This window comes from Leucoraja erinacea, chromosome 22, assembly GCF_028641065.1.
Source record: "Leucoraja erinacea ecotype New England chromosome 22, Leri_hhj_1, whole genome shotgun sequence".
In the NCBI taxonomy this organism is placed as follows: Eukaryota; Metazoa; Chordata; class Chondrichthyes; order Rajiformes; family Rajidae; genus Leucoraja; species Leucoraja erinaceus.
In genome coordinates this window covers 4,787,326-4,802,349 of record NC_073398.1, presented here as the reverse complement: position 1 = coordinate 4,802,349, position 15,024 = coordinate 4,787,326, and the positions used below count along the sequence as shown (strand labels likewise).

At 49.7% G+C, this 15,024-nt stretch overlaps 1 protein-coding gene across 2 annotated transcripts in view; it reads right to left on the bottom strand.

Moving 5' to 3' along the window:
* The window catches only part of itpr2 (inositol 1,4,5-trisphosphate receptor, type 2), a 387,486-nt gene that overhangs the window by 294,859 nt on the left and 77,603 nt on the right, over positions 1 to 15,024 (bottom strand). For both annotated transcript variants that reach the window (XR_008725216.1, XM_055652809.1), the window contains exons 6-9: positions 4,833 to 4,931; positions 3,201 to 3,284; positions 2,298 to 2,444; positions 523 to 618 (exon numbers count right to left, since the gene is read on the bottom strand). Coding sequence is in view for 1 of the 2 variants with exons in the window: in XM_055652809.1 (XP_055508784.1) it covers positions 523 to 618; positions 2,298 to 2,444; positions 3,201 to 3,284; positions 4,833 to 4,931 (426 nt within the window). In the remaining variant the exon portion in view is untranslated. The remainder of the gene's footprint in view (positions 1 to 522; positions 619 to 2,297; positions 2,445 to 3,200; positions 3,285 to 4,832; positions 4,932 to 15,024) is intronic.

Below are 15,024 nucleotides of genomic sequence, written 5' to 3'. Positions count from 1 at the left end.
ACTCACACACACTCATTCACTCACACTCACTCACACACACTCACTCACTCACACTCACTCACTCGCTCACTCACTCACTCACACTCATTCACTCACACACACTCATTCACTCACACACACTCACTCACTCACTCACACTCATTCACTCACACTCACTCACTCACACTCGCTCACTCACTCACACTGACACACGCTCGCTCATTCACTCACACTCATTCACTCATTCACACTCATTCACTCATACTCATTCACTCACACTCATTCACACTCACTCACTCACTCATTCACCCACTCATTCATTCATTCATTCAATCAATCATTCATTCATTCATTCATTCATTCAATCATTCATTCATCCATTCATCCATTCATTCAATCATTCATTCATTCATCCATTCATTCATCCATTCATTCAATCATTCACTCATTCATACATTCATTCATTCATTCATTCCTCCGCGTACATATACCAGTCTGGAGCGTGTGGGGTAGCTACCCCAAGCACAGCAATACTCTCCCTACCTCAGCTGCCAAGTAGTTCCCTGTAGCGAGATGCTTGAATCGTAGCAGACTATTCCAATGTCCTGCACCGCCCCGACACGCGTCATGATGCACCACCTGCAGCAGGAGAAAACCCTTCAATTAACCGGACATCCAGGAGAGCTTTGTACATCAAATGATGAGAGGGATAGATAGCGTAGACAGTCACAACCATTCTCACAGGGTGGACATGTCAAGTGCTAGGACCAGGTAGTTTACTTTAGTTCCGTTTAGAGATGCAGCACAAAATTCAGTCAATTATTTACAGTAGTTTGTGTTTTTAGTTTTACAAATGCAGCACGGAAACAGGCCCGAGTCCGCGCTGACCAGTGATACCCGTACACTGGCACTGTGCTACATACACCAGGGACAATTTACAACTCTCAAATAAGCCAATTAACCTACAAACCTGCAAGTCTTTGGAGTGTGGGAGGAAACCAGAGCATCTACGTGGTCACGGGGAGAGCGTACAAACTCCGTACAGACAGCACCCGTAGTCAGGATCGAACCCGGGTCTCAGAGCAACTCTACCGCTGTGCCACTGTGGTGCCACTGTGGTGATGGATGTTCGAAGTGGACTCGATGCATTTTTCAAGCAACCACTCATACCAAACACAAAGGGTCTGGTGTAATGTTGTCAAACGGGGGGGGGCAGTAAAACAACATAGGGGCTTCAGACTGAGAGTCAGGGGAGAGGGAGGCATAGAGATATGAAAGGGTAAGGTGTGAAAACAAGAGATCTCTCCCCTGACCCATTGCTCTGGACCCGAAACGTCGCCCATCCCTTCTCTTCAGCGATGCTGTCTGTCCCGCTGAGTTACTCCAGCTTCTGTGTCTATCTGCAGTGTACACCAGCATCCGCAGTTCCCTCCTACACAACATTGGGGTGAAACGCCCCTGTGAAATGTGTGGGTGATTCATGAGTAATTGCTTTTCTAGTACGTGGTCTGAGTCGATGTGCCTGGGTACCCCACCCCACCAAGGACTTGTGGGAGCTCGGTGCTTGGACAGGACAGGTTTGGAGAGATACGGGCCACACACGGGCAGGCGAGACTAGTGTCGATGGGACATGTTGGTTGGCGCGGGCAAGTTGGGCCGAAGGGCCAGTTTCCACACGCTATCACTGGCGTCCGCCAATCATCCCTGTCCAGCCTGCAATTGGTCCAAAACGCCGCAGCGAGACTTCTGACGGGCGCCCGTAAAAGGGACCACATCACCCCGATTCTGGCCTCTATCCACTGACTCCCAGTACAGTACAGAGTCAACTTCAAGCTGCTCTTATTCGTATACAAAGCCCTTAACAGGCTTGCCCCCCCCACCCCCCCCACTATATCAAAAATGTTCTAACCCACCATTATACCTCCAGGTGCCTAAGCTCGGCCGACTTGGGGCTACTGACTATGCCACGGTCCAGGTATAAGCTCAGGGGCGACCTACTGCGGTTTCGGCACCTACACTGTGAAACAGCATCCCTCTCCTCATCAGAACTGCCCCCTCCATCGACTACTTTAAGTCACGACTCAAAACCTGTTTCTACTCCCTAGCGTTTTTGAGCCCCTCTGAGGGGGCGCTGTAAACAGTGTACGTATGTATTGTTAGATCTATGTACTACTGTATGTAGCACATTAATATCTGCACTGATGTACAGCACTGTGGTCAACGTGAGTTGTTTTTAAATGTGCTATAGAAATAAAATTATTATTATTATTATTATTATCACTCTATGACTCTATGAGTAATGCACTAGTGAGTTTTACCTCAACTTCCCAGAGGGCCTTGGAGCTGGTGGCTGAGGTGGCTGACTGGCGTAGAGTGGTCCTCAAGAAGATGTGCTGCTTCTTCTTGTACTCGTCACAAGTGAGGAACTTCTCCTGCTCGGCGTGGAACAGCCTCACCACGTCACCCTGCGCAACGGCAAGCAACAAAACCCTTCAGGTTACACCGCGGAGGCTGCGGGTGGCCTGGGAGGAGAGGGGAGGGGAGGGAATGGCAGGAGAGGGGGTGGGAGGAGAGGAGGGGGGAGGGGAGGAGAGAGGAAGAAGAGAGAGGAGAGGAGAGGAGGGGAGAGGAGAGATGAGGGGAGGAGAGGAGAGGAGAGGAGGGGAGAGGAGAGAAGTGGGGATGGGAGGAGAGGGGAGGAGAGAGAGAGGAGGAGAGGAGGGGGAGAGGAGGGGAGAGGAGAGGGAGATGAGAGAAGAGGAAAGGAGGGGAGGAGGAGAGGAGGAGAGGAGAGGAGAGGAGAGGAGGGGAGAGGAGAGAAGTGGGGATGGGAGGAGAGGGGAGGAGAGGAGAGGGGAGAGGAGAGGAGAGGAGAGGAGAGGAGAGGTGAGGAGCGGAGAGGAGGGGAGAGGAGAGGAGAGGAGAGGAGAGGAGAGAAGAGGAGAGGAGAGGAGAGGAGAGGAGAGGAGTGGAGAGAAGGGGAGAGTGGATGCGAGGAGAGGGAATAGGGAGGAGAGGCGGGGAGGGGAGATAGGAGGAGAGGGGGAGGGGAGGTGAGGAGGCAGGGGGAGGGGGATGGGAGGAGAGGAGGGGGAGGGGAGGAGAGAGGAGAGGGGTGGAGTGAGGATGGGAGGATATGGGGGGAGAGGGGGGCGTAGGGAATGGCAGGAGGAGGGGTGGGGATGGGAGGAGAGGAGGAGAGAGGGGAGGACATCACTGACCCCTTTAAGAACATCGTCACGGTAATCACTGTACTTCATAAAGAGTGCGACCTTCCAGTTGGTGTTGCAGTTCACAGCGTTCACCTGGAATTGAGAAATGCCCGTGAATTTTCTCACCGCAAGCCCGAAACACAGAACGCACAACGTGAAACGGCCAGCCGCTGCTCGTCCGCCAACGACCGCAACGTGTAGGCGGAGCCTAGCGAGCTACCGCTGCTCATCCCCTGAAGACCAGAGACCGGGAGGATGGAGTCGGCGAGGAGGGGAGAGGGGAGAGGGAACCGGGGTCTAGGGTCTGGCCTACCCCACCCTCGAGGTCAGCTGCGGGAACAAATGTGGATCCCCGACGGCACGGTGGCGCAGCGGGAGAGCCGCTGCCTCACAACGCCAGAAACCCCGGTTCGATCCTGACCACGGGTGCTGTCTGTACGGAGTTTGTACGTTCTCCCCGTGACCTGCGTGGGTTTTCTCCGGGTGCTCCGGTTTTCCCCCACCACTCCAAAGACGTGCAGGTTTGTAGGTAAATTAGTTTTGGTAAAAATGCTAAAATCGTCCCTCGTGTGTAGGATAGTGCCAGTGTGATCGCAGGCTGATCGCTGGTCAGCGCAGACTCGGTGGGCCGAAGGGCCTGTTTCCGTGCTGTATCTCTCAAGTCCAAAGTAAAGTCTAAAGTGCCTCTTGATCCATTACACAGTGGTTACGTGTGGATTACACACTCCATATAAGATTACCACCAGGGTATTGACATCAATGGAAACCTTGTTACGTTGTCATTTAACAACTGCATCAGGTCTGCCAGAGGGATTTCCAACACACCACCTCCTTGTACGTGAATCAATGGAGTAGCAGGAGGAGGTTACACAAAAAAGCTGGAGAAACTCAGCGGGTGCAGCAGCATCTATGGAGCGAAGGAAATAGGCAACGTTTCGGGCCGAAACCCGTAGCAGGAGGACGTTGGGAGTTGTGGGAACGATGGTAAATTGTCCTTAGTGTGTAGGATCGTGCTAGTGTGTGGGGTGATTCCGTGTTGCATCTCTAAAGTCCAACGTGTCTCCCTGTAACTAATCCACCTCTAATCCAGGATTGATGTCGTTCTGGTGACCAGGGTGGGGCAGAAACGTCTCACCCATTCCTTCTCTGCGGAGATGCTGCCTGTCCCGCTGAGTTACTCCGGCTTTTTGTGTCTAAAGTCTTACTCTAGATCAGTGATTCCCACCCTGGGGCCATATGGCAAATTTCAGTGGGGCCACTGAAAAAGTTTGGGATTTAGGGGGCCACAGTTCAATGAAGGGGGGCACAGAGCTATCTCCTAATGTTGCCTCCTAAATTTCAGTTCTAATAAATTTAAATCTATGTAGTTGAAATATATTTTTAATGTATGATTATAAATGGTTGTTTTATTAAACCCACAAAATAATTTTGATAGAGAATATATGTGCAATTAATAGACACTGATATTTTTATGGAAGATATTATAATATTGAAGTAGTTTTTTTCCGCTAATAATGTCAGGGGGGGCCACAGAAAAATTAAAAGATGCCAAACTAAATAATGTTGGGAACCACTGCTCTAGATCAGCACAATGGTAGACTAGTACAACGTGCAATGATAGCAGTGCCATCATAGACTTACCTCCTTGCAGCCCGGGTTGTCCAGTAGGTCGTGGCAGCTGGCATGTAGAGGCTGCCCGGCATTCACCGGGTTCAGCACCACCTTGTCGCCCACAACCACCTGGACATAGAGAAACAGCCACCGTTAGCAACCCGTACACAACGCCTCTGGCCAACCCACCACAACCTCTAGAGGGCACTCTTTTAGAAAGGCGGTGAGGAGGAACTTCTTAAAGGGCCTGTCCCAATGTACGAGTTCATTCAAAGAGTTCTCCCGAGATTCGAACTCGGAGAATTACTCGGTAATGGCCGCTCGTAGGTACTCGGGGCTGCTGGTAGGTACTCGGGGCTCTCGTGTTGAAAAATCTTCACGAGTCTTCACGAGCTTACCGCGTTTCCCGAGTACCTGCCGTTAGCGTTACGAGCCGCTAAGAGACATCCTGAGCTCCGACGTACCCGCTACGTACATTCTACGTGCTTACCACGAGTTTGATTTTTTTTTAAACTCTGGAGAGCTCTTGAATTACTTCGTACAGTGGGACAGCCCCTTTAGTCATAGGGTAGTTAATCTGTGGAACTCATTGCCACAGAGGGCTGTGGAGGCCAAGTCACTGGGTATTGCAAAAGCAGAGAGTGATAGGTTTTGTAGGAAGGAACTGCAGATGCTGGTTTACACCGAAGATAGACACAAAACTCTGGAGTAACACAGCGGGACAGGCAGCATGAGAATGTGGGATAACATGGAAGAAGTGTGAATGGGTGATCAATGGGAGAGGGAGAGGGGTGGGGTCAGGATGAGCGCGAGGGGGTGGGGATGCAAGGGGGTACTGGGCAAAGATCCTATAGCGGAGCAAGATAGACCACTCCTTCTAAATGCAATGGGCTGATGTGTAGTACGCAACGGAGCGGAACGTGGGCCTTTTTTTCATCCATTTCAGTAACCCGACCCGACCCGACCCGACCCGACTCGCAGTGTAATCAACGTTGCGGGGGAACAGTTTGTGTTAATAAATTATAATTCTGAAAATGAGGAGAAGATTTTTACCAAAGAACTTTTATTTTTACGAGGATGTTTCCGTAACCGGCTTCAGTCTCCGCACTAGTATCTTTGCTCCGCTACGGGGTCTTTGGTGCGGAGACGGAAGCCGGTTACGGAAATGGGGCCGAAAATTACCCATGAATCTGCCCATGACCGTACTACGTCTTTTTCGTCGAGTGATCTATCTTGCTCGCTATAGGATCTTTGATATTGGGTGTGTTAGAGGAATGAGTGAGGGGATGAGTGAGGGAGGAGAGGGGGAGGGCAGACGAGGTAAAGAGAGAGAGAGAGAGGAGAGGAGAGATTTGGAGAGGGAGTGGGAGGGGCAAGAAGGAGTGGGTGAGTGTGAGGGGAGACTGGTGAAGGGAGAGAGAGAGAGAGGAGAGAGAGGAGGAGAGATTTGGGGAGAGGAGAGAGGGGAAGAGAGGGGCAAGAGAGGAAAGGGAGGGAGGGAGGGAGGGTAGGGAGGGGGAGAGGGGGGACAGTGAGAGAGAGAAAAAGAGAGAGGTAAGAGAGAGAGGGAATGGGGGATAGGGGGAGAGAAAGAGTGGGGGAGGTGGAGGGGAAAGGATGAGAGGAAGGGGGAGAGGGAGGAGGGGGAGGTGGAGAGGGGGGGGAGAAGGAGAGTGGGGGAGGGAGAGGGTAAGGATGAGAGGAGGGGGGGAGAGGGAGGAGGGGGAGAGGGGGGGGGGAGAGCGGCGGAGAGAAAGAATGGGGGAGGGGGAGGGGAAGGATGAGTGGAAGGGGGAGGGGGGGGGGGGACGGGGGAGGGGGGAGGGGGAGGAAAGAGTTGGGGAGTGGGGGAGAGGGGGGAGGGGGAGGAGGGGGGGAGGGGGAGGGGGAGGGAGAGGGGGGGGGAGGGGGAGGGAGGGAGAGGGGGAGGGGGAGGGGAGATGCGTGGCCCGTGACCTGCGTGGGTTTTCTCAGAGACACCACACTCCAAAGACGTACACATTTGCAGGTTAATTGGTTTGATGTGAATGTAACAATTGTCCCTAGTGTGTGCAGTGTAGTGTTAGTGTGCGGGGATCGCTGGTTGGGGCAGACTCGGTGGGCCGAAGGGCCTGTTTCCGCGCTGTGTCTCTAAACTAAACCAGACTAAAGACTGACACAAAAAGCTGGAGTAACTCAGCGGGACAGGCAGCATCTCTGGAGAGAGGGAATGGGTGACATTTCGGGTCGAGACCTTTGTTCAGACTGGTTCCGGATAAGGGAAAAGGAGAGATATAGAGATAAAGAACAATGAATGAAAGATATGCAAAAAAGTGACAATGATATAGGGAACACGCCATTGTTGGCTGTTTGTTGGGTGAAAACAAGTAAAAGGGGAAGCTGGTGCAACGTGGGTGGGGGAGGGATGGAGAGAGAGAGATATATTTAAACTAAACCCTGAACAGTCTCTGTGTTCAAGAAGGAACTACAGATGCTGGAAGATCGAAGGTACACAAAAATGCTGGAGAATCTCAGCGGGGTGCAGCAGCATCTATGGAGCGAAGGAAATAAGCGACGTTTCGGGCCGAAACCCTTCTTCAGACTGAACAGTTTCTGTTCCTCCAGCAGTTTCTGGCAGGTTTTTTCTGCAGCACCTCTTCTTGTGTTCCCATTGCCACAGCCCAGTGGCTGAAGCCAAAATACGCCCCGACATCTCTGTACAAAGGACAGGCCTGAACACCACAAGAAAACTGGAATTTCTAGTCTTTCAAAGACCAAAGTCCATCTGCGGTGGCACATTGCAGCAATTAATCTCTTGAATTCTGGCTCTGCCTTTTCCCTTGCAATTGATATAACATCCAACAGCCTTGCCATTAGCAACACATAACAGGGACAAACACGCTCTCTCCCCTCCGCTAACTACATACCATGAGTTTAGAAGTCATTGAAACATACAGTAATGAAAGGCCTGGATAGAGTGGATGTGGAGAGGATGTTTCCACTTGTGGGAGAGTCTAGGACTCAGCCTCAGGATTAAAGGACGCTCTTTTTGGAATGAGATGAGGAGGAATTTCTTCAGTCAGAGGGTGGTGAATCCGTGGAATTCTTTGCCACAGAAGGCTGTGGAGGCCAAGTCAGCAGATATATTTAAGGCAGAGATAGATAGATTCTTGATTAGTACGGGTGTCAGGGGTTATGGGGAGAAGGCAGGAGAATGGGGTTAGGATGGAGAGATAGATCAGCCAAGATTGAATGGCGGAGTAGACTCGATGGGCCGAATGGCCTAATTCTACTCCTATCACATGATCATAATACATTTCCTTGGTCATTGTCCCCTTTGATCTGTGTTTTCACACCTTACCCTTCTATATCCTGTCTCCCTCTCCCCTGACTCTCAGTCAGAGGAAGGGTCTCAACCTGAAACGCCACCCATTCCTTCTCTCCAGAGATGCTGCCTGTCCCGCTGAGTTCCTCCAGCATTTTGTGTCTATCTTCGGTGTAAACCGGCATCTGCAGTTCCTTCCTACACAAACTGATGCTGAGGGCCAGAATGACACATTTAGACACTCCCTATCAGAGTCTCCCTCCCTATGCCCTACCTATCCCCATCCCTCCCCCTTCTCTGCCACCTAAAAACGTTTCATATTAACTTGTTCTGACAAGAAATGTCGGACTATCTTTCATCGGATTTTACTGTATTTATCTTGCACTAAACATTATTCCCTTATCATGTATCTGTACACTGTAGATGGCTCGATTGTAATCATGTATTGTCTTTCCGCTGACTGGTTAGCACGCAACAAAAGCTTTTTGCTGTACCTCGGTACACGTGACAATAAACACAGAAACTGAACTGAAAGTTAACTCCGAATGGGCCATTCTGAGCTTGGGCCTTCCTTGGTCATCTGTTGCCGACATTGATTTGTTCTGGCCATTTCCTACCTCCATCCATCTCCCTCCCCTTTACTTTAAGTCTGAAGAAGGATTCTACCCAAAACATCAGCTATCCTTTTTCTCCAGAGATGCTGCCTGGCCCGCTGAGTAACTCCAGCACTTTGTGCCGATATTCTGTTCCTCTTTATACAGATGCTGTATAATGCTCCCATCTACGTTTAATAAGTGTCTCTTGTCCTGTCGTACTGCTATTGTGTGGAATACAACACTGCATTTAAGATTACTATCTTAGTGCAGGAACTATCGCAACGTTTAAGAAACATTTGGATAGGTACATGGATAGGACAGGTTTAGAGGGATGAGGGCCAAACGCAGGCAGGTGGGACTAGTGTAGATGGGACATGTTGGGCAAGTTGGGCCGGAGAGGCTGTTTCCATGCTGTATCACTCTATGACTAGGACTAATTCTCGGGATGACGGGACGGTCTAATGCTGAGAGAATGGAGCAGCTGGACTTGTACACTCTGGAGTTTAGAAGGATGAGAGGAAATCTCATTGAAACATATAAGATTATTAAGGGTTTGGACACGCTAGAGGCAGGAAACATGTTCCCGATGTCGGGGAGTCCAGAACCAGGGGCCACAGTTTAAGAATAAGGAGTAAGAACGGCGATGAGGAAAAACGTTTTCTCACAGAGAGTGGTGAGTCTGTGGAATTCTCTGCCTCAGAGGGAGGTGGAGGCAGGTTCTCTGGATGCTTTCAAGAGAGAGCTCTTAAAAATAGTGGAGTCAGGGGATATGGGGATAAGGCAGGAACGGGGTACTGATTGGGGATGGTTACACAGAAAAGCTGGAGAAACTCAGCGGGTGCAGCAGCATCTATGGAGCGAAGGAAATAGGCAACGTTTCGGGCCGAAACCCTTCTTCAGACAATGATCAGCCATGATCACATTGAATGGCGGTGCTGGCTCGAAGGGCCGAATGGCCAACTCCTGCACCTATTGTCTATTGACTGTTACCACCAAAAGCCTTGACATCAATGAGAACTCTGCTTAAGTTGGCATTGAACAACTGCATCAGGTAATCTCTAAAGGGATTTTCAACACAGCAATGAATATGAATCTGGGGCGGCACGGTGGCGCAGCGGTAGAGTTGCTGCCTTACAGCGCCAGAGTCTCGGGTTCGATCCTGACTACGGGTGCTGTCTGTACAGAGTTGGTACATTCTCCCCGTGACCTGCGTGGGTTTTCTCCAGTTTCCTCCCACACTCCAAAGACGTGCGGGTTTGTTGGCTAATTGGCTTCAGTAAAATTGTAAATTGACTCCAATGTCTAGGATAGCGCTGGTGTGTACAGGTCAATATGGATTTGGTGGGTCAAAGGGCCTGTTTCCGTGCTGTAACTCTAAAGTCTAAAGTAAAGTCTAAAGTGCCCATTACACAGTGGTTACGTGTGGATTACACACTCCATATAAGATTACCACCAAGGTATTGACATCAATGGAAACCTTGTTACGTGGACATTTTACAACTGCATCAGGTCTCTGCCAGAGGGATTTCCAACACACCACGTCCTTGTACGTGAATCAATGGAGTTGCATGAGGCCGTTAGGAGCTGCGGGAAAGATTGTAAATTGTCCCTAGTGTGTACGATCGTGCTAGTGTGTGGGGTGATCGCTGGTCGGTGCGGACACGGTGGGTTGAAGACCCAGTTTCCACGTTGTATCTCTAAAACCCAAAGTCTGTAAGTACAGACACGTGCCTGAGAGGAGCGGTCAGAAGCGTGCATTAGTTTCAGTTTTCAGTTTTAGTTTAGAGATACAACGACCCTTCTGCCCAGCGAGTCCACACCCACCAGCCATCCCCCGCACACACTAGGGACACTGTTACATTTACACCAAGCCAATTAACCTACAAACTTGCACGTCTTTGGAGTGTGGGAGGAAACTGAAGATCTTGGAGAAAACCCACGCAGGTCACGGGGAGAACGTACAAACTCCGTACAGACAGCACCCATAGTTGGGATCTAATGCATTTCGTTGTCTCTGTACTGTACACTGACAATGACAATTAAATTGAATCTGAATCTGAATCTGAACCAGGATCTCTGGCCCTGTAAGGCAGCAACTCTACCACTGCACCACCGTATCATCACTGCACCATACTAGTGTATGAGGACTAGGTGGGCCAAAGAGCCTGCTTCCGCGCTGTATCTCTAAACTAAACTAAGATTTGATCTAGGTGATTCATTCAAAGAAAACAGATGGGATAAGTGCTGAGAACCCTAACTTGTCAGAGACTCACAATGAGACGTTGCTTCAGTCGTGGCTACGTTTGACCCACTGGGACCAACAGCAGACAATTATCTAGGAGGTCGTGAGTTCAACTCCCACTATCTCAGCCTGAATTAATTTTAGTATTAGTCTGAAGAAGGGTCCCAACTTGAAACGTCACCTATTCCTTAGAGTGCAGGAGGATGAGGGGTGATCTTATAGAGGTGTACAAACTCATGAGAGGAATAGATCAGGTTGACGTGGCAGAAATCTAGATAGGAAGGAAACTTCCGATTCAGGCTTGCTATTGCTCCGTGGTACAAGGAGTCAGACAAATCGTGCACAAGCCCACTTGTGCAATGGTTCAACATTGATGCAGGGGCCTGATAAACAGCTGAGTGAACTTCCCCCGGCAGCTGCTCAGAGCAACACCATGACAATGGCCGGAAGTCCGTGGGCAGCTGCTATCAAGATTCAGCTCACAAAACCAGCCCAATGTAGGCGTGATATCAAACAGAGGGGCACGGTTAGAGTTGCTGCCTTACAGCGCCAGAGACACCGGTTCGATCCTGACTGCGGGTGCTGTCTGTATGGAGTTTGTACGTTCTCCCTGTGGCCTAGTGGCTTATCTCCAGAGACAGGAGTGCAGGTTTGCAGGCAATTTGGCTTGGTATAATTGTCAATTGTCCCTAGTATGTGTAGAATAGTGTTAGTGATCTCTAAACTAAACTAAACACTGCCAAGAATTTCATGTCACCGGATATTAGGGGGCGGCACGGTGGCGCAGCGGTAGAGTTGCTGCCTTACAGCGCCAGAGACCAGGGATCGGTCGTGAATACGGGTGCTGTCTGTACGGAGTCTGCTGTCTTGGGCATGGAGTTACAATATACATATACGTCTTAGGTGAAGAAATATAGAAACATAGAAACATCGAAAAATAGGTGCAGGAGTAGGCCATTCGGTCCTTTGAGCCAGCACCACCATTCAATATCCAGAATCAGTACCCCGCTCCTGCCTTCTCCCCATATCACCTTGATTCCGTTATCCCTAAGAGCTATATATACAACTTTCTCCACTGCTTTCTGTGGCAGAGAATTCCACAGATTCACAACTCTCTGGGTGAAGAAAGTTTTTCCTCATCTCAGTATGTGATGCAACAGGGCACAGAAACTCCGTACAGACAGCACCCTGTGACTACATGGGCTTTGTCTGGGCCCTCCCACACTCCAAACACGTACAGGTTTGTAAGTTAATCGGCTTTGGTAAATTTGTAAATTGTCCCTAGTGTGCAGGAGAGTGCAAGTTTAGTTCAGTTTGGAGTTACAGCGTGGAAACAGGCCCTTTGGCCCACCGAGTCTGTGCGGACCAGCGATCTCTGCACATCAACACTATCCTACACCCACTAGGGACAATTTACACTTATCCAAAGCCAATTGGATATGGTCTGAACGCAGGTGTATGGGACTAGGGGAGAATACGTGTTCGGCACGGACTAGAAGGGTCGAGAAGGCCTGTTTCCGTGCTGTAATTGTTATATGGTTATATGGTTAATTAACCTACAGACCTGCACGTATCGGAGTGTGGGAGGAAACCGAAGATCTTGGAGAAAACCCACGCAGGTCACGGGGAGAACGTACAAAGTCCGTACAGACGGCACCCGTAGACGGGATCGAACCAGGGTGTCTGGCGCTGTGAGGTAGCGACTCTACCGATGCGCCACCGTGTCATCCCTGCATCATGCTAGTGTATGGGGATCGCTGGTCGGTGAGGACTCGGTGGGCCGAAGAGCCTGCTTCTGCGCTGTATCTCTAAACTAAACTAAGATTTGATCTAGGTGACTTATTCAAAGTAAACAGAGATGGGATAAGTGTTGAGACCCATAACTTGTCAGAGACTCACAAGGAGACGTTGCTTCAGTTGTGGCTACGTTTGACTCACTGGATCCAACAGCAGACAATTATCTAGGAGGTCGTGAGTTCAACTCCCACTATCTCAGCCCAAATTAGTTTTGGTATTAGTCTGAAGAAGGGTCCCAACTTGAAACGTCACCTGTTCCTTGGAGCGCAGAAGGATGAGGGGTATGAGGTGTACAAAATCATGAGAAGAATAGATCGGGTAGACGAACAAGGTCTCTTGCCCAGAGTTGGGGAATCGAGAACAAGTAGACATGGGTTTAACATGAGAGGGGGGGAAAGGTTTAATAGGAATCTGAGGGGTAACCTTTTCACACAACTGGTGGTGGGTGTGTGAAACAAACTGTTGGAGGAGGTGGTTGAGGCAGGGTCTATCGCAACGTTTAACAAACATTTAGACATGGATAGATAAGATAAGATAAGATAAGATACATTTATTGTCATTTGGACCCCTTGAGGTCCAAACGAAATGCCGTTTCTGCAGCCATACATACAAACACATAGACCCAAGACACAAGTTGTACATAAACATCCGCCTGTTTCCACACTGTAAGACACTATGACACCTTGCCTCCAGAGATGCTGCCTGACCCGCTGAGTTACTCCAGCACTTTGTGTCCGACTATCGCAAGCTGTGACACTGAGCCATGAGCAAGTAGTGAGCCTTCACCAGAGGGAGGAAGCCAGCAATGGCTGCTGGAGGTTCGGTAAAAGTGGCTCATTAATAGAGTCATACAGCATGGACACAGGCCCTTTGGCCCATCGAGTCCTCGACAGCCATTATTCTGCGACTCTCACCAACCTTTGTCTGTACACAGTTAGACATATCCAGAGTCGCCCGTTTGAACACATACAAGAAAAGATCTGCTCAATGTATTTTTGTTTGGAAAGGGCGTTGTGGCAGAGTGATACAGTACAGAATCAGGTCCTTCGGTCCAACGTGACCCACACCGGCCAACAATGTCCCAGCTACCCTAGTCCCACTTGCCTACGCTTGTTCCATAACCCTCCAAACCCATCCTATCCATGTACCTGTCCAACTGTTTCTTAAACGATGGGATAGTCCCAGCCTCAACTACCTCCTTTGGCAGCTCGTTCCATACACCCACCACCCTCTGTGTGAATAAGTTACTGCTATTAAATCTTTTCCCCTTCACCTTGAACCTACGTCCTCTGGTCCTTGATTCCCCTACTCTGGGTAAAAGACTGTGCATCTACCCGATCTATTCCTCTCATGGTTTTATACACCTCTATAAGATCTCCCCTCATCCTCCTACGCTCCATGTTATAGAGACCCAGCCTACTCAACCTCTCCCTACAGCTCACACCCTCTAGTCCTGGCAACATGGAAACAGGCCCTTCGGCCCAACTCGTTCATGTTGAACAAGATGCCCCATCTAACCTAATCTCATTTGTCCACAAGCTTGACTGTGTCAACGTACCACTGCTACACCTCGGTACAGGTGACCAATGAAGTACCATACCAAGTACCATACGCACCACATTGTACCAATATCCTACTGAATATTTCTCATCCATGCACCTTCACAAATATTTTTACAGTACCTGCCCGAATTACTCCCCTGGCAGCTCATTCCATGCCCCTAAGATTCATATTAAATCCTTCCCCCCTCACCTCCAACCTATGCCATCTGGGTCCAGATTCTGCCGTCCCGGGAAAAAGGCTCTGCCAGGAGTGGTGGCAGGCGGTAGATAGTAGATAAAACATTTGCAACATGGCTAGGACAGGTATAGTAGGGATATGGACAGCTCACACCCTCTAGTCCTGGCAACATGGAGTGCAGGCCCTTCGGGGCATGTTGGTCATGTTGTGGGCAAGTTGGGCCATCTTTCCACTCATGTATCACTCAAGACTGAATGTGTCCACTTGTTGTCAACCATGTCGGTGCCTCGGTACATGGCCACAATTGTGTACGTACCTAGTACCTTAGGTCCATTGTACAATATCCTATTTTAATTTAGCAAAGCATGCACCTTCACAAATGTTCTTCTAAATTGTTTTATGTACCTGCCCGAATTACTCCCCTGGCAGCTCATTCCATGAGGCGGATTCATATATTAAATCTTTCCCCCCCTCATCTCTTACCTTCCTGGAAAACGTTTTTTTTTCAGGTTCTTACACTTCCTGGAGGTGATCAGTTTTGAA